A 19,207-nucleotide genomic window follows, 5' to 3' on the forward strand; every position below is an offset into this window, starting at 1 on the left:
CTCCCTTTCTCTCTGTCTGGTTAAATATAGGGCTGTGTGTCGACTCTGTACTTATTATTATTTTATTCATTCTTTTTAAATGGACATTCTGCACCATGTTAATCCTACAGGTAAGAGATAGAGGGTTGGATCCAATGCTAGTCCTACCCAGAGTAGACCCAATGAAGTATGACTAACATGTCCATTAATTTCAATAGGTTTACTCTGAGCAGAACTTAGCTAGAGACAAGCCAGAGCTTTGCTCTAACTGGAATCATGTTTGGAACACAAGTACGAAACCATTTCCATGACCTAAGGCAAATTTATGCTTGTTAAGCCACCCTTCTGGCATCTGAGGCTTTGTCAGGCATCACTCACACATTTTCAAGTGTATCTTCACAATCATAAGGCCTAAAAACCTGCTATTATTTTTTTTAATGGAAGTTCAGGAGTATGATGACATCATATGCTAAGATGATGGAATAATCCATCTGCTCTGACCTTCCACCTCCCTTCTTAGCAATTTTAAGAGTCTCAAAGCTTGGGGACATCCTAATAATTACTGGCAAATCAAGGGTTGTGCTCTCCTCCTCTCAGTGAGTAAAAGAAAAATAACTGAGCAGTTACTTTAATCTCAAGGACAGCACTGGAAACTCAACCACAACAGATTAAGAAATGGACCCTACCATGGCCTGGAAATCTGTGCACTTTTCCAAACAGGATTATGAGCTCTTTCAAGACAGTTTAAAGCAATTTTGAAAAGATCTTAAAGAGCAATAGAACACGGCATTCGCAGATTTTAAAAGTGAAATTAAGATGGAACTTAAAGGCTCTATCTGCAAAACTTACAGATTTGTCAGCCGTAGCCACTGAAGCGTTGGAACTCAGAATGAGACATAAATCTGCCATTAAGAAATTAATCAAAACTACAACAAATCTCCAATCACACACAGAATCATGGGAGAGTTAAAGCAGGAGGAGCAATTCTAGATTGACGGGAGGGGTGCTGAACAGGTTGAGGGGACTGACTGAAGGTCTGAAAAGAAAGCATTTTCATTGAATGGCTTAACAAGCAATTTCCAGCCTTAAAAGTAGTCCTGAGTGATGTAGAAAGAGCGCACAGGGCCCTCACTCCTCAGCTGCCTGCAGGGCAACGACCGAGAGACTTCACAGCCAAAATGGTGTGATTTTATTTAAAGGACTAAATCATGAAAGCAGCTTGAGATGCCTTGGATCTATCTGTATAGGGACAAAAAGTCTCAATCTTCAATTACTTGTGTGCTGAAACGCAACTGAAAAGAAGAGTTTTTCAAAAAAATACACGGCTTTGCTCTGTGACTCTAGGATACAATACAAATGGGGCTACTCATTTAAACTAATTGGACTCAAAAATAATAATGCCGTTGTCAGGCAAATTAGAATTCCAAGAAGATAGCTGTAGGAAGAAGAGGAAGAACAAGCAAATGAGGATCTATACAAATGGCAATGTAAATAAAAGAAAAACAGTATAAAAATCCTATGGGAAAGCAAATACAATGAATGGAACACTTGAATGGAATTTTATTCTCATAATTTAGTCCTAGAATATATTTTGGAACCTTCATTTAATAGCTGTGCATGAGATCCTAAGAAATAATACCTGGGTGACCTGTTAATTTGCTGTGTATTAAGTTGTATGTTTGATATTCAGGAAGAGCAGTAGAAGTAGTGTTTAACTCATTCCCTAATCCATGCACCTTTTCCATGGATTCACCAGTTGAATCCATATGGTGTCTCTACCAAGGAGACTCTATGAAGGGTAGTGGTTTATTAATGGTTAAGCTGCAGTGCTGTATTTGTCTGGAAGGGAGCAGGAGGGAAATGGAACAGAAGAACAAGGATGAATGTCAGTGCTATCATATCTCAACCAAAGGAAAATACGATTGTCTTGCTTTTAAAATACCATCGTGAGTGTAAAAATGTGTTCCTGGACTCTTAATGATTTAGGTAATCCAATAAAAAGGAGGAGGGTCTGGAGGGCATTAAAACAAAATTTTGTTTTGCTGCAAGAAACACATATTAAAAATCAGCTGGAATCCAAAGCACTTATAAAGCACTTATCTAAAAGGTCTTAGTACTGTACTCAGCCGTGTGTGTGTGTACACACACACAGAGGAAATGGTATCTGGTGGAACTCTATACCAGACAGCACTTCCCATGTCTGCGTTTTCCCCACCACTTCCTATATATTGTCTGTGTTCTCACAGAATAAGGGCATGCACCTGTTCTGCCCTGTGGAACGCCCTCCCATCAGATGTCAAGGAAATAAACAACTATCTGGCTTTTAGAAGACATCTAAAGGCAGTCCTGTTCAGGGAAGTTTTGAATGTTTGATGTTTTATCGTGTTTTTAATATTCTGTTGGGAGCCACCCAGAGTGGTTGAGGAAACCCAGCCAGATGGGTGGGGTATAAATAATAAATTATTATTATTATTATTATCCAGCAGAAATCGGAGTGTGGCACTCACCTGGGTCAAAATGAGACTCGACGATGACACGCACGGCATTGCTCTGGCCCAAGTCTCGTACCCGGATGCTCTTGAAATCCTTCTTGACGTCAGAGTTGCGGAAAAGTTCGTCCAGCTAAAGGTCCAGCAGGTGGGGCAGTGAGAAAGTAAAATGAAAGCAAGAAAGGTTTAGGGAAAGGTACTTGTGGTACCATTTCACATGACTTCTGTCTTTTAGTAAATATATAACACAGGTACGTGAATGGTTTTGAATATTCTGTAAAATATACTGTAATCTCATCTGTTTCTGATGTTCATGCTATGAACCACCAGAGAAGAAGTATCAGCAGGCTTGGTGAAGCCCTGAGATATGTGAAAGAAAAATCTTTAGAAACATTTGCAGAGGGACCTTTCAGGTAGACTGAGCTTGCTCAACAGCTGCAGCACATTGGGAAAGGGAATGCAGAACCAGAGGCACGGGAAGTAGGAGGAAGATCTCAATGGAGTATCTGGAATCCTGAACAAAGACCATCCACATGGTAACATTTTGTTGCAGGTCTCGTTGGTTGCTCCTTTAGGGTCCACTTAACGAGAGGAAGACAACCTCAAGAGAGAGAATTCCACAAGTGTGGAGGTTACCACTGAAGAGGCCTACCCTTAATGCACGCTAACCAAATCGTAGGCCAAAGTGGAGGGCTTCTGGGGCTGATGTTAGAGCCTCAGCATAGTCCTATTCCTATTCATTTGTGCTCACCGCGCTTTCGATGCTCCTGGCGGTCTCTCCAAAGAGCTCTGATTTGGGGTCAGCCATCTCTGGCGTGTAGAAAAGCTCTTGGCCTTCCACCTCTTCCAAGATGAGAACCCCCTGGAACACTTTTGTTGCTGAAGGGAAGGGGTGGGAAGTCAGAGGAGGAGACACCAATCTGTTAGCTCAACAGAGAAGCAAAAAAATGAACAGCAACAACAACAACAGAGTATTCACAGCAAAGCAACCATAAAGAGTGTTCAGTCCCTTGGCGGGGAGGGGAAGCGAGAAGATGGCAGTATATGGGTAGTGCCAGAGTCTGGGGTTAGTCTGGATGGGTTGGGGTTGGGGGTGTTCAGCGCTATGGAGGTTAGTATTTTGAGAATGCTGGGTCAATAAGGCGAAGGCTCCAAGTGTTTTAGAATCGGCAGAGTTTACCATACAGGTTCCTCCAAGCTCCACCCTGGATGGTGGCTGTCCTGGACTGGCTGAGTAATAAGAGAACAAGACGGTTAGCTGGAAGAAGGAATACATGTCACATAACAAAGGCTGGGGGAGTGTGGGGCTCACATGCAGAAAACGTGGGCTTCTGGGAAACTCCCAAAGGGATGGAGAGAAAGGAAAGAGGAGGCAGAAACAGCTGCCGCATGGTATTCTCTAAGAAACCACAGGAGCAAGGACCTAAGGGACCCAGGAAAGGACAAGGTTGAAAGTGAGTGGCTACGGTCAGGTAAGGGTAAGGTTTAGTGGCAGCATGAGAGTACTGCCATAAACCTGTGTTTTAAAAATTTTAAAAATTGAGGGTTGTATCCAATGCCAGTTCTACTTTTAAGATTCATTTAAGATTATGGATATAACTAACTTAGGTGCATTGGTTTAAGTGGGTCTATTCTGAAAAGGGCGTGGCTGGATACAACCCTATTCAATTATTTCTTTTGCAGAAATGTGACGCCCCCTTTGCGAACGCCAGCATTTTGTTATACATACAGATTATTTCTGACACATAGCAAAACACCTTTAAAAGCAGAAGAGAATTTGAGTACTCTGTATCCTTAATACACAAATGAAGGAGAAAAAGGAGACACATGTGATGAAAGCAATTCAAACATTTTACCAGCCTAAGCCTTAATGTGACTTAAGTGGGATTCCTATGTTTGATATCATCTCAGTCCAGCTATATGTGGTCAGCATCCTATTTCTTTCACAATATTGGGGAGGGGAATGTATTGATAATGACGCCTCCTTTCCCATCCGACTTCTTGTGCATGTCGAATTATGAATATATTAATTGTAAATAAGTCTTGATGGAAGACACTTATTTTCCCAGTTTTACTGATGCAACTTCCTCTTATTTTCTACCACATTTCTACTACATTTTCAAAAAGACAAAAGTAAAGGTTGTTTTTCAGAAAACGCTGTCAATGCCGGGGACAGAATTTCTCAAAAAGAGAGGTGGTGGGGATTTTAAAGGTTTTACCCAGCTTAGTCCTGCTTAGAGTAGACCCACTGATTCATGTCCATTAATTTCAGCAGGTCGACTCTGAGTAGGAGTAGCATTGGATACAACCCTAAATATCTGGCTATTTCCTATGCTTTTCTATGCTGAGAGCTATAATGAGAGACAAAAAGGGATGTTGACATTCGTCTCTGTAGCAATAGGGAATAGAAACTTACTTTTTGTGAAATACATCAGTCCTCAAATAAAGCCATGCAGGTTTGCTGCTTCAGATGCTCTATCCAAATGCATTATTTGGTTACATCTGTTCTTAAATTTGTGTTAGATGTTCTGCTGGGTTTTTTGGGGTTTTTTTTTACATTTTGAAATGCTCCAACATGGTTTTGTTTTGTTTTCAATTGTGATTTTTATTAGGCTCCTTTGGGAGGAAGGGCAGCATACACTTCCCTTCAGTAAAGATAAAGCCATTTCATGTGTCCACGGGGAAATCAGGACACTCACACCTGGGAAACATTCTGATTATGAAGCTTAACCCACAGCTCAGTGGTAGCTGAGCAAAAAGTGTCCTGCCTGCTGAAGTCCCAGGCTCAATCTCTGCTCAAGTTCCAGAGGCGTCAGCCATCTCTGCTTGTCTTTCAGCAAAAACAGCCAAGAGTCTTTAAGGTGCCATGAGACATTGTGCTGTAATTGCTACTGCTGAGGAGCAGAGCTGGACTCGAGAAGCAGCTTAGGCAGATTGCTCTAGTTTTGGTATCAGGCAGAGTCAAATCTACTCAGCCCATTAGGTTGCTGTTGGCTGCCCTGTTTTCATTCCCTCTGCAGTCTCTAGGAGGGTCTGAAGCAACCTTCTTCCTCAGATGCATTGATGGTTCCATGGACTTCAAAAGACCGCCCACTCAACCCCAGGAAAAACAGGCAATGAGCAGTAGTATCACAATGGGCATGGTCAGGACTGCATCCTTTCAAAAGAATGGGGAAACACAAAGCAACTAGGCCAGCCTCCTAGAAGACATCAGTGGGATGTCTGTAGCTGTCAGTCCTGCAAAGTCTAGTGCTACGAGAGAGGCATTTCCCCCCTCTCCATCCACTTCCTCCATAATTTTATAAATTATGATGTCGCCTTTGAATCTAACCTTTTCTCTAAACTAAAAAGCCCCAGATGGTATAATCTTTCTTCCTAGGGAAGTTGCCCCACCCCCTTGATCATTTTGCTTGCTCTTTTCCAGCTCTACCACATCCTTTTTGAAGTGTGGTGACCAGAATCGTACACAATATTCCAAATGCTGTCACACCAAAGATTGGTATAACACCGTTATAAACGGTTACAAAATCAGCTCCTTCCCTAATGTTCCCTTTACACCATGGTCAGACCTTCAGGAGCCTTTGGACCCAGACATTCCAGCCACCATACTGGATTCTCCCTCTTCCGCTGCCTTGGCCCTCAAACCCCTCATTGTTATCCCTAAGGCCACAACAGCAGAGCAGACAAGGAGCCAGGCAGGAGCCTCAGGGCAGCTGGCAAAGTGGCCCTCCAGATGTTGATGAGCTACAACTCACCTCAGCCCCGACCAAACTAGGCCAGGAGGATTTGTGCTGATCAGAAATCAGTCCAGCAACCTCTGAAGGGCTGTCGTTTCCCCATCCCTGGTCCAAGGGAATGTTTACATTGTCAACATTGAACGTAGGCTGAAACAGGATTGACTGCCATGGTTTGCCTCCTAGAAAGATCTGAAGTTTTGTGAGGGAACTTAAGGCCTGGTCCCTAAAACAGAATTACTTGACCCAGGGTTCACTGACAGTGGAGAAGTAGGTCAGGAAAAACAGGTTTGAAATGAGCTAGTCTTCAAGTGTCGCCAAGGACAGAGTAACAATGCTGACCAAATTTCACCAAGGTGCATGGCCGTCATAACCCTGGAGCCTGAATCGTCAGCTCCAGGGGATGAGGGCAAGGACTTTGAAGCAGAAGAGGGCAGGCAGGGTCAGCCCCAGAAGCGCTTTCGGCCCCCACCCCCAGCCCGAGGATGTGATTCAGAGGACTCCCAGGAAAACGTGAGGCTCCCTTGCTCCGTCACAGCAGGAGGTTACTGGAGAAGACTGGGTCCTTGAAGTAGAACAGCCTCTTGAAATGCAGCTGGTGCTACCGGTAAGGCTGTTCCTGCTGCTACTATATAAGGGCTCTGTTATAGCTTGTTCCTTCCCAGAACAGCTTCAGAGCTCTGTGTCCCTGGACCTTGCCTTGCATCCAACCCAAACATGTGCCTTGCATTCCAGCCTGAACCTTGTCCCACACCCTGGCTGGGCCATGCTGTACCTCAGAGCACAACAGTACCCTCTTTTGCAAAACTACAATTTGCTGAGTCCCCAGGCTGACAGTTTAATGGATTTTAAGCAGAGCTGGGATTCTGTTCCCAACTAAGGCAAGTTACGGACCACTTTGCCCATGGAAGTCAGGCTACAATTGAACAAAACTATATTTACCTGGGCAGTTGCTTCCCTCTGCATCGGCAGCAGCTGTCTTGCCATCAGAGCAGCATCCCAAGGGGGTGTTATAACACGTGGCCCTCTCTATAACTGGGGTGCTCGTGACCCTTGCTTCTTCCATCTCCTCATCCCCTGCATAACAACAGGAAGAAGGCTTTAAATCTTTTTTGGGGGGGAGAGGAAGAACTCTTAGGATTTTAAAGTTCCTACCACAAGAGGTTTCTTTGTGGAAATCCTGTTGTTTTCCTCGATCAGATTCCTGCAGGACAGGTCTGTGATAAAAGGGCTACCACGTTTACTGTGAGGAAAATATTTGCAAATTTGCCTCTGAGAAGAGCCTTGCTGGGTCAGTTCAAAAGGGCTCATCTAGTCCAGCAGCCTTTTCTCACAGGGGCCAATAATAATAATAATAATAATAATAATAATATAATTTATTATTTATACCACGCCCATCTGGCTGGGTTTCCCCAGCCACTCTGGGCAGCTTCCAACAGAACACTAAAATACAATAACCTATTAAACATTAAAAGCTTCCCTAAGCAGGGCTGCCTTCAGATGTCTTCTGAAAGTTTGGTAGTTAATTTTCTCTTTGACATCTGGTGGGAGGGTGTTTCACAGGGCGGGTGCCACTACTGAGAAGGCCCTCTGCCTGGTTCCCTGTAACTTGGCTTCTCGCAGCGAGGGAACTGCCAGAAGGCCCTCGGCGCTGAACCTCAGTGTCCGGGCAGAACGATGGGGGTGGAGACGCTCCTTCAGGTATACTGGACCGAGGCCAACAAGATGCCCCAATGGGAAGGCCACAAGCAGGACACAAGCACAACAGCAAATCTCCCACCTTGTGGCCCCCACCAACTGGCATTCAGAGGCATGGCTAGTAGTCACTGAGAGCCTTCTCCTCCATGAATTTGCCTAGTCCACTTTTTAAAGCCATCCCAAGAGAATACAATGAATAAGAACGAAAGGAGGCCAATGGCCCATCATAGTCCACCCTCCTCTTCTCACAGTGACCAACCATGATGGGAAACTTGCTAGGTAGACAATGAGAGCAACTCTCCCCACTTATGATTCCCAGCAATTGGTTTTCAGGGGCATTCCGCCTCCAACGTTGGAGGGGGAATATAGCCTTAAGTGGCTAGTAGCCATCGTGTGTCTTGCACTCCAAAGCCACACGGACAAGAAACTTGCTATGTAGGGTCCAACCAGACCCTGGTAGTCACAATTTTTTTTAAAGAAAAACTTGATCAGCAAAGCCAGCCTAAAAATGTGGTTCCCCCCTTCCAGAGACATGGCCTTCTCCGCAGTGGCACCCAGATTACAGCATACCCTTTTAGGTATAAAATGCATGGGAGAATGCATTGCCAAGCCAATACGACCCCTTTGCATGGTCCTCAGGCAACAAAGAACTGACATCAAAACGGCACAGCCAGCTTACCGGTGGAGCTTGCGCCACTGCCTTCTTGGTCTCCACTGATGCCCATCTCTGGGTCCCCACTGCCTTCTGCGCTGCCTGGCTCAACGTAAGCTGGCTGGCTGGTGACTGGGACAACCGGGGCAGTCGACAGAGGTCGGATTGTGGTCTGGCGGACACCATGCGTGGTCCAAGCAGTTGTGGCTGGGCGAGGGGAGGTGCTGATCCGTCGCGTGACTGGGTGGCTTTGTGGGGAAGCCTTGACTTCAAAGTGCTGGGAGCTGCCTGGCGTCCTGGGCAGCTCAGGAACCTGGGGGGTGGCTTGAGGGGTTGGAGGGAGAAGCGATCCCAAGGTTGCAGGTGGTGTAGCGTGGCTGGCATGAGTGATGGATTCTGCAGGGAAAGCAAAAAGAAGGCAGTGGTTACGAGGCAGGCCAGGACCAGTCAGGCCTGCAGAACACATCACCTGCCAAAGCTGGCTCAGCCCATGTCACATATGGGGACAGAGAAGTGGGTGAATAAACCTCATGGGTGCTGCTGTCTGTAGTTTGCAAAGCACTTAGTAGGCTATCATAGGAACAATCTCCTCTGAGTGGCTCTCCAGGGTTCCAGACTTTCATAGCACCACCTGGAGATCTCAGGGACTAAACATGTGACCTCTTGCATGCAAAGCAGGCACTTTACCACTGAATGAGGGGCCTTCCCTACTTTTCTGATTAGTGACAAGTTTGCATGTGTGACACATGGTGCTTCTTCATCGCCATGTTAAAACTGGGGCGAAATAGTTCTTTTAGTGGTGGTGCCATCAAGACTTTGGGGCACCTGTCCAGGGCCCCACTGGGCAGAAGGGAACAGGAGGGACCTCAAATACAGTAGGATGTGCTGACTGCATTTTGGAGTGGGTGAAGTAATGCACTTTATTATTTAAAGACATACACACATACCCTGATACACAAAAAATTGCCACGGAGTCAAGAGTCTAAAATGACTTAGCTCCACTGCTGATTGTGAGATAACAGATTTTCAAAGCACGCCTTTGGAATTTGAGACCTGCTCCCATACCAATTTGTTTGCAACTCAAGTGAGTACATCAGATTGGCTTGCATATCACATGCCAAAATCAATAACCTCTCATCAGGCACCAAGGCTCAAAAGAGTGTATATATTTGCTCTCTTTTGTTTCAGAACAAATCTGATATCTGGCTTTTTGACAATTACAGGGTCGAAAAACCTGAAGGCTCGTCATTAAGATTTGAGCCCTGCTTATTACATTCACACAACATCGGAAGGCTGAATAGCTCCCAGACCTTAACTCAGACCTTGACGGCAGCTTTTGACATTTGGATCTTTCCACTGGTGTTTTTTTTAAATGGACATTTTTAGCTGTGGATCTGTCTCCTGTCAGCCCCAACCAGCATTGCCAATGGGCAGCGATGATGGGAGTTGTAGCCCAACATCAGAAAGGTCACAGTATCCCCATTCATGTTTTGTGAGGACCTACTGGGTCTATAAGGCAGGTTACAAAGGTAAAAATAAATATATAGTCCTGTGTCCATTTTAGCTGGTCCATAACCCCACAACTGCATCCCCAGCACGCCTGGTAATCATAACTGATTGTCAGTAGTAGTTAAAAAGAGCTGTTTAAGATTTGATGCCTGAGTTTGATCCCCACCCCCACCCTCCCTGTCCCTTTCCCCTTGTGTGTCATTTTTTAAAAAGTACAATGGTACCTCGGGTTAAGTACTTAGTTCGTTCTGGAGGTCCATTCTTAACCTGAAACTGTTCTTAACCTGAAGCACCACTTTAGCTAATGGGGCCTCCTGTTGCTGCCGCACCGCCAGAGCACGATTTCTGTTCTCATCCTGAAGCAAAGTTCTTAACCTGAGGTAATATTTCTGGGTTAGCGGAGTCTGTAACCTGAAGCGTATGTAACCCGAGGTACCACTGTATAGATTGTAAGCCTATGGGCAGGGAATGTCTTGTTTTTACCTGGCTGCATATAAACCACTGTGGGACCCTTTTTGGCTAAAGAGCAAAGTGCAAATGAAATCAACCAATCAATTGTCCCCAAGTTCCTATTTATCTCTCTATTAATGAATTAAATTTATATGCCAACTTTTCCTCCAAGGAACTCAAGGTGGTATACGTGGTTTCTCCCTCCCCATTTTCTGCTCACAACATCCCCATGAGGTAGGTTAGGTTTTGAGATGGTGGCTGGCCCAAGGTTACCCAGTAAGCTTTGTGGCTATATGGGAATTCGAACCCTGGCGTCCCAAGTCCTCAGTTCAGCACTCTACAACCATTACACCACTGCCCAAACAAGAAGCTTGACATGGTGCTCGTGTATTTACCTTGGCACTGGCCGAAGTGCTTCACCTCTATGACCTGCCCTTGCCGGCAGGCAATGGTCCTCAGCTGGCACTGGTCACCATAGGTCACTCCGTCCGAGCCGCAGACCTAGGATATTTGATCAGATTTAGTATTTGTAATTCCACTTTTCCACAGCAACTGTGTTGAGATGAAAGCAGCACTCAGTAATAACAGGATTAAAATTAAAAGGGGCCATCACAGTCATTTTAGCCATATCAAAAACACAATAAGGCAGAAAGCAAAACAATTAATCAAAACAATTAATGCAGTGGCTGCTGAGCATCAGCCCTGAACCTGTTGACGTGTGTGTGTGTGTGTGTGTGTGTGTGTGTGAATGAGTGAGAGTGAAACATATAATGGCAGTTCAGACGCATAGAGTTGGAAGGGACCCTGAGGATCATCCGGTCCACTGCAGGAATATGCAGCTGTTCCTAACCTTGGCGTTATCAGCACCGTGCACTAACCAACTGAGCTATCCAGGTTCTCCAGTGGAGAGGCAATAGGGATGCTCCTCTGCTGACACAACAGGAACAGAAATCAAAGCCCAGTAGGATTTGGGGGGGGGGTATAGGAACATAAAAGTGTAAGAACATTAAGAAAAACTTGCTGGATCAGTCCATTGGTTCATCTCATCCAGCATCTTGTTCCCACAGTAGCTAACCAGGTGCCTTCAGGAACCCTCAAGCAGGGCCCAAGCACCTCCTGTGGTTTCTAGCAACCGATATTCAAAAACAATACAGCCTCCGACTGTGAAGGCAGAGTATAGCCACTGTGGCTAATAGCCACTGACAGCCTTTCCCGACATGAATTTGTCCAGTTGTCTTTTAAAGCCATCTAAGTTGGTGGCGAGAGGGAGCAAGTTTCATGATTTAACTGTGCATTGAATGAAGAAGTACTTTCTTGGCGACAGCTAACACGAGAAGAGAGGGCAGTGGAAGGTGAAGCAAGGTCAGGTTGTAGTAAGACCACAGGTGACTCGAGTTCAGCTGTAAATAAGCTCATCTGTTCCCCCAATTTGTAAAATGGGAACAATAAATTCTAGGAGTTGTCTCCCGTGTGATGTCCTAGTCAGAAGAGACTCACTGAAATTAATGACATGACTAGCTTAGATCTACTAATGTCATGGATGTGTGTGTGTGTGTGTGTGTGTGTGTGTGTGTGTGTGTGTGTGTGTCCTATACTGAATAGGGCTGACAATGGACACAATTGTGTCTACTTACCTTGGTCATGTTGGCCTCCGTGCAGAGTGGAGATGGGCACTCACAGTGTGCAAAGCCATTTACTTCCACGCAGGACGCCCCAAACTCACACACCATTTCAGTGCAGGACGAGGGTGCAGATGGGTCTGAGTAGGGTAGGATAAATAACAGTAGAGGCATGGCATGAAAACTCATACACCTGGATTTTGCCTAACAGTTGGTAGGTCTTCCTTTGCAGATGATGAAGGTGGCATGCACACCACACATCTGAGCAGTGGGGAAGTGGTCTGGGGTCACGGGAGGTCACTGTTTCTGCAGCAGGGTCCCTGTCTCTAGCATCCTAGAGTTGCCCAATCTGCACGAAAGGGGAGCTTCTTAGCCACTGCATGCCCCCACTGTATGTTAAGCATTTAGGAACACTGAAAACACAAGGTGCTTCCGTTTCAAGAGAGTGGTGTGCAAGTTCTGTTATACAGGATGGAGCTACATGGGAAGCACAACTTAAGGCCCCCCCGAAAGAAGATACTGGAGCACTCCAAATCCTTTGTCCATGTACGTGCACATGCTGAAATAGTAGATCTAGCTGAAAAGCAATACATGGAGACTTGCATTAATTGTTGCAATGCACCCCTAATTAATATTGTATAATCTTAGAAGGAAGGGACGTGGGTGGCGCTGTGGGTTAAATCACAGAGCCTAGGACTTGCTGATCAGCCCGCGATGGGGTGAGCTCCCATTGCTTGGTCCCTGCTCCTGCCAACCTAGCAGTTCGAAAGCACGTCAAAGTAGATAAATAGGTACCGCTCCGGCGGGAAGGTAAACGGTGTTTCCGTGCGCTGCTCTGGTTCGCCAGAAGCGGCTTAGTCATGCTGGCCACATGACCCAGAAGCTGTACACCGGCTCCCTCGGCCAATAAAGCAAGATGAGCACTGAAACCCCGGAGTTGGCCACGACTGGACCTAACGGTCAGGGGCCCCTTTACCTTTAATCTTAGAAGGGTGTGGTTGTGACTACCACGAAGGGACCTTGCACTTCTGATTATGCCATTACACTGCTGCATTTATAAAACACACTTAAAGCACATGACTTCCCCCCAAAGAACTGTAGTTTGTTAATAGAGCCAGGAACCCTAGGATTCTCTGGGGGAAGCAATGTGCTTTAGGATGTGTGGGGCGCACACAGCCAGAGAGGTGTTAAAGCCATATTCACAAACAGTTGTATTATGCAGCTATCTTGGGTTCTCCAAACCAACGTGGGAGAGGAAAGCCCACAAAGAAAGCAGCCCCTCCCCGCTCACCTTTCTCGCAGCCAGACATTCCCAGCTTGCTTCCGTTGGGACACTGGTTGCATTTCATGCCGGTGATGCCGGTTTTGCAGGAACACAAGCCTGTCATCTGCTCACAGTCATCGCGCACCGAGCCCACGGGATCACAGTGGCAAGCTTCACAGGAAGGCGACAGGATGGGAAGGAACAAACTGAAATTATGACACAGAAATGCCCCCCTCTCCCTCTGGCCCTATCCAGTTAAAGCTCTATGATACTACTTTAAACAGCCATGGTTACTCCCTTGGAAACTGTCGTTTGCTAAAGGTGCTGAGAATTGTTAGGAGGCACACACACACCCCTTCCCTTCACCGAGCTATAATTCTCGGGTGGTTTAAAAATCACTCTTCCTCTTCCCAGGGAAGTCTGGGAATTGTAGCTCTGTGAAGAGAATGGAGGGGTGTTTGAGTCCCCTAACAACCCTTAGTGCACTGTCATAACAATGCATCATTTAACTTATAGATTTCACTGCCATACGAAAGTTTTAAAGGGAAATGGTAACAAATGCCAGTGGGGGAAAGTACATCAAATGCCAAGAGACCATTCCCTTTTGCTATGTGCTCCACTCCACCACCAATTGAAAATATCAGGCAGTAACAATGAGAGGGGGCTACTGCCTTCCTGCCCCACTTGTGGGCTTCCCAGAAGCACCTGATGGACCCACTGTGAGAGACACAGGACTCTGGACTAGATGGATTTTGTTCTGCTCCAGCAGGGTTCTTCATGTTCTTTTACGTATTCAAGCTACCCTTTTATTTATTAAATATATATTTATTAATCCTGCCCTTTCTCCCAAAAGAGCCCAGAGTGGGGGTGAGGGCAAACATTTCTGTGATTTATTTATTAAAAAATGTCATTTAAAATAAAACAAAAACTTATTTAAAAACCTCTAAAAACACCATAAAAAAATTAAGAACAGATGCAGCCAAACATGAAGAGTTTTCATCAGGCCACTAAAAGGGTACAGTGATGACGCCTGCCTTATATCAATGGGCAGGGAGTTCCACAAAGTACAGGTGCTGCCACACTAAAGGAGTTATTTCTAAAGCTTCACAACAATGCTTCAAATGTGTGGTTCGGATGTGACCATCATTTGTCATGACTGGACAGGAACTGCCATCTGTGTGGCATTTGTGGAAGTGCAAACCTCAAAAATGTTTACGTATGAGTTAAGGCCACCTCTTACGTTCTTAATGGGCTGCATGGATAGTTGAGGTCAACATGGAGGGCCATGTATATGGCTGGGTGCAGATCAACAATAACTCACAAGGTGTCAGCGAAGTTAACTCTTTATTCAAAGAAAGGAAACAGCTCAGGCCTAGTAAGAACAGCAACTCCCCAGTAGTTCTTGCCCAATGAGGCAGCTGCAACCTGAGACCTCTCTGCCTGATCTGTCTTTGCTCTGCCCTCTTCATACCCCTGCAGGGTCTGGGAGACCAAGGGGGAGGGGAGCTGATTACAGCTGGAGTGGGAGACTCCTTGGATTCATCATTAGCCTGCCTCATCTCTGCCTCTTGGCCCCCCTTCTCTTCAGCCTCCACTTCTGCCTCTGATTCCAGACTGCTCTCTGCCACAGCCTCTTCCTGATCACTAAATCCTGTTGCCTCTTCAGCTTCTAGCACCTCCTCATGCTAATCTGCTCCCTCTTCTCCCTCTGACCACTCATCGTCATCCCATCACCAATCTCCTGGCTCTGAGTCTTCTTTCCTTGGGGGTTCCCCAGCTGGTGCCTCCCACCATTCCTCTGCACCCAGCCAGTCTTGTAAAACTCCCGATCATGACCCCAAATCAAAGGGCATATGAGCACAAATGCAGGTGTTCTTGGCTCTATTCTCTAGGCACACCAGACAGGCAAATCCTGACTACAACCCCGAACCCACCCCCAATGAATTTCCCAGTTCTCTGTTGAGAGTTTAAGAAGAGAATGGGAAGGAGAGGGACATAAAGTTATAAGACAAAACCACTTATTGTCTGAAAACTCTCAACGGAAAACAAAACTCTCTGGTTCATTTTGCAGACAGCGGGTTCCTTTTGAGAAGGGACACTTGGGTTTGGGATGGTGGAGGATTCATCAATCCCCTTCCAGTCGTCAGTTCCAGTGGTTAATGAGTGATGCCATTAGATGCACACATCCCAATTCCCAGTGTGATCTTATTAGCTCTTAAGCCTACTGTGAGCGTGGGCTTTTATAACTTTAATGAGGTAACACTTGTTCTCAGCACCCAGGATGGAACCCAAGAGTCTCAGCTCCCAGTTCAGTGCTGAACTCTGAGGAAGGGCTTGTTGTTTTTAATCGCTGGGATGGATAAAGCCATCTCCATTTGAGGAATGACTGTTTCAGAACAATTCAGATCCATCGCCCAAGAGAGAATGGAAGAGGGGGATGGTATCACTATAATAATCTCTCTCTCCCTCTCTCTCTCTCTCACACACACACACACACAATTCTTTGTTGTTTGCTATCCTTTCCAAATAACTCTTCTTCCCATGATAATTCCGCCCTCTCCCCGTTCACCACCTTATCGATTCCTTTGCTTTTGTCTCCAATGGAGCTTGAAATTAACACAGCCTTCCCCTGCCTCCACTTCTCTCTCTCTCTCTCTCTCTCTCTCTCTCTCTCTCTCTCTCTCTCTCCTAACCCCCACCACCACTTGCCCTATCGCAGTTCACTTCCTTATTTGCACAGAGGATACAGATCTGGGGAAAGTGATCAAGATTGGGCTGTATCCCTTGCCCCAATTTCTCAACAGAAATACAAGGGGCCATCTGGGGTGTCAAAATGGAGGGGGGGGGAATGGAAGACACTGGTGTGGGGAAACAGAGAGCTGGGTTTTTAGCTAGGGGTGAGCAGAAGGAAAACTGCATTCCACCAGCAAACTACTAGCCTATTGGCCTGGAGTCTAAATTAACCCAACCAAAAGTTACTAGCCTGCATTTTTTTTTTACTCCTAAGAATGAACAGTACATGTCATTGGCTCCAGAGTCCAGCAACAACCAGGATTCAGAGTTAGATGCTAAGGAGCTAGACTGGGTTCTTAGCCCTGAAATGGAATATGCAGACCAGGAGCTCTCTGAACCCAAGGCCGCAGCACTGGTGCCCATAGAGCTGGAAGCCAATAAATCCTCAGTTCACTTCCATGTTGGAGCACAAGTTGCACTGCTTACTAGGAGCTCTCCTTGGTGCTGAAGCAGCCTACCTACCTTGCTGTTTTGCACTGTGGGCTCGTACAGTGGACAAGGATAGGACAGAGCACTGCTTGCTGCTGAGTGGAGGAGGTAGAACACCCTTCTCCTCTGCACCTAGCAAAGGAATGCAGAGGGCTGCCAGAGGAGGGGTAGAATGCTGTCTGCCTCTTCTGCACCCCACTCACCTAGTGACCTATGATGACCAGAGTTAGGCAAGTGGCGGACTTTTAAGTTGTGGTACCCGGTCAAGAAAGCTTACCTGGTACCTCCTTTCATAACCACTAGGTGGAGCCTTTTTAATTCCCCCTCTTCTTTTTAAGGCACTACTTACCGTATTTTTCCCTCTATAACACGCAGATTTTTTCTCCTAAAAAGGAAGGGGAAATGTCTGTGCGTGTTATAGAGCGAATGTGTGGTCCCTGGAGCCGAAAAATCAGGCAAAAATCAAATCGCAGCGCTTCACGGAGAAGGGAAATCTGAAAAGAGGAAGCGGCTGCTTTCCTGCATTCTGCCTCAGGGTCTTACTGCCCACCCACCTCTGTTTCGTTACTGTGTTTGCTGAAACGGAACAAAGAGCAGGGAAAGCCCCTCCCCTCCAGGCAAGCAGAGGGGAATTCCTCTCTGTGCTCCGGTGCTGCTGGGGGAGAGGGAGAGAGAGGGGGGAAGGGAGAGAGGGGGGGGGAGGGAGAGAGAGAGGGGGAGGGAGGGAGAGAGAGAGAGAGAGAGAGAGATGGCTGGCTTGGGTGGGGGGAAACATTTGCCTTTCTTTCCTCCCTCCCGTTAAATCCCTCTCCTGCATTCTTAGCCAGCTGCTTCTCTGCACACCCCTCTCATGTCCCTTCTTTGTTTTTCCTTCGCTCCCCACTTAAAATGTGGTTACAAAGCATAGATCCACATGGATCCTCAGGATCTTTGCATTGGGTCACCCCAAATTCACCATCAGATCACATAGCATGTCCATGGCTACAGCCTGCCCCCCCAAAATCACGCACCCACTGTTGCCTGGGGCTGCAATGGTGCAAAAACGTGGTTAAAAAGCATGGATCCACATGGATCCTCAGGATCTTTGCATTGGGTCACCCCAAATTCACCATCAGATCACATAGCATGTCCATGGCTACAGCCTGCCCCCCCAAAATCACGCACCCACTGTTGCCTGGGGCTGCAATGGTGCAAAAACGTGGTTAAAAAGCATGGATCCACATGGATCCTCAGGATCTTTGCATTGGGTCACCCCAAATTCACCATCAGATCACCTAGCATGTCCATGGCTACAGCCTGCAGCAAAAAAATCACGCACCCACTGTTGCCTGGGGCTGCAATGGTGCAAAAATGTGGTTACAAAGCATGGATCCACAGGGATTCTCAGGATCTTTGCATTGGGTCACCCCAAATTCACCATCAGATCACATAGCATGTCCATGGCTACAGCCTGCCCCCCCAAAATCATGCACCCACTGTTGCCTGGGGCTGCAATGGTGCAAAAACGTGGTTACAAAGCATGGATCCACAGGAATTCTCAGGATTTTTGCATTGGGTCACCCCAAATTCACCATCAGATCACATGTCTGTGGCCACAGCATGAAGCCCAAAAATGATACATCCACTGTTTCATTCAGAATGTTTTTTCCCTTGTTTTCCTCCTCTAAAAACGATGTGCGTGTTATGGTCAGGTGCGTGTTATAGAGCGAAAAATACGGTAACTTGGGTTTTACTATGCTGTTGTGCTTATATAGTGTTTAGCGTGTCAGACTGGAAAGTTGTAGCAATTTGAATCCCCCCTCACCCATGAAGCTTTGGGACAGCCATCATATCACTTATCTCACAGGGATGTTGTTAGGATAAAGTGGAGAGGAAGGGGGCAAGAACCACATAAGCTTCCTTTAGCTCCTTAGAGTAAAGACAAGGATATAAATGTAAGAAATAAAATTAAATAAAACATTGATATAGTTATTTGTATGTGTGAATCTGTTCTTTTTGTTTTATTGTTTTTAATTTCGTATCACTGCAAGTTGCACTGGAAGTAGATACTCTGAAAGATATTTGTTGTTGTTTCACATTAATAAATGTAAATGTAGCATGGTGGATGGTTCATCAATTTTACTGAGCCTTCAGCCATGTGTCACCTCAGGAATAAGAACTAAAAGCTTATGAAGTGGAAGGTTGAAGTCTGCAGGAAAACCTAAAACTTTCAAGCTAGGAACAAAATGTAGGTTGATTCCTATTCAGTCAGCTGGCAAAATATTCATTTCTACAGCTGGAGACAACAGGCGGGATTAAATTTGGGGCTTCTGCTAACATCTGGAAGAGAGCAAGAATACATTTCTCATGGGGACTACTACTAACATCTGGCTAAGTGAAACCCAAAATGGTTATTACTAACATCTGGAAAAGAGAGTGTCGGGTTTCTCCCATGGCCAGCATCTGGAAGGGATCAGAACAAATTTCTCTACCATCTGGAGGAAAGGAAAGGTATGTTTTTGCAGAACATTATTATTAGAAGGGGATTGGAGGGGGAAAGCTTCCACTTAACATCTGGAGTTTTCAACTCCCATGAACTAACAAGACGGAAT

General features: G+C 46.0%; 1 protein-coding gene across 5 annotated transcripts in view; it reads right to left on the minus strand.

The window, feature by feature from the left end:
- The window catches only part of AGRN (agrin), a 244,704-nt gene that overhangs the window by 30,396 nt on the left and 195,101 nt on the right, over positions 1-19,207 (minus strand). For all 5 annotated transcript variants that reach the window (XM_079986657.1, XM_079986656.1, XM_079986658.1 and 2 more), the window contains 7 exons: positions 13,422-13,565; positions 12,146-12,270; positions 10,907-11,012; positions 8,580-8,948; positions 7,145-7,279; positions 3,220-3,347; positions 2,487-2,601 (listed from right to left, as the gene is read on the minus strand). In XM_079986657.1, coding sequence (XP_079842783.1) covers positions 2,487-2,601; positions 3,220-3,347; positions 7,145-7,279; positions 8,580-8,948; positions 10,907-11,012; positions 12,146-12,270; positions 13,422-13,565 — 1,122 coding nt within the window. The remainder of the gene's footprint in view (positions 1-2,486; positions 2,602-3,219; positions 3,348-7,144; positions 7,280-8,579; positions 8,949-10,906; positions 11,013-12,145; positions 12,271-13,421; positions 13,566-19,207) is intronic.

Source organism: Podarcis cretensis (genome assembly GCF_951804945.1).
Source record: "Podarcis cretensis genome assembly, chromosome: 8".
Taxonomy (NCBI): domain Eukaryota; kingdom Metazoa; phylum Chordata; class Lepidosauria; order Squamata; family Lacertidae; genus Podarcis; species Podarcis cretensis.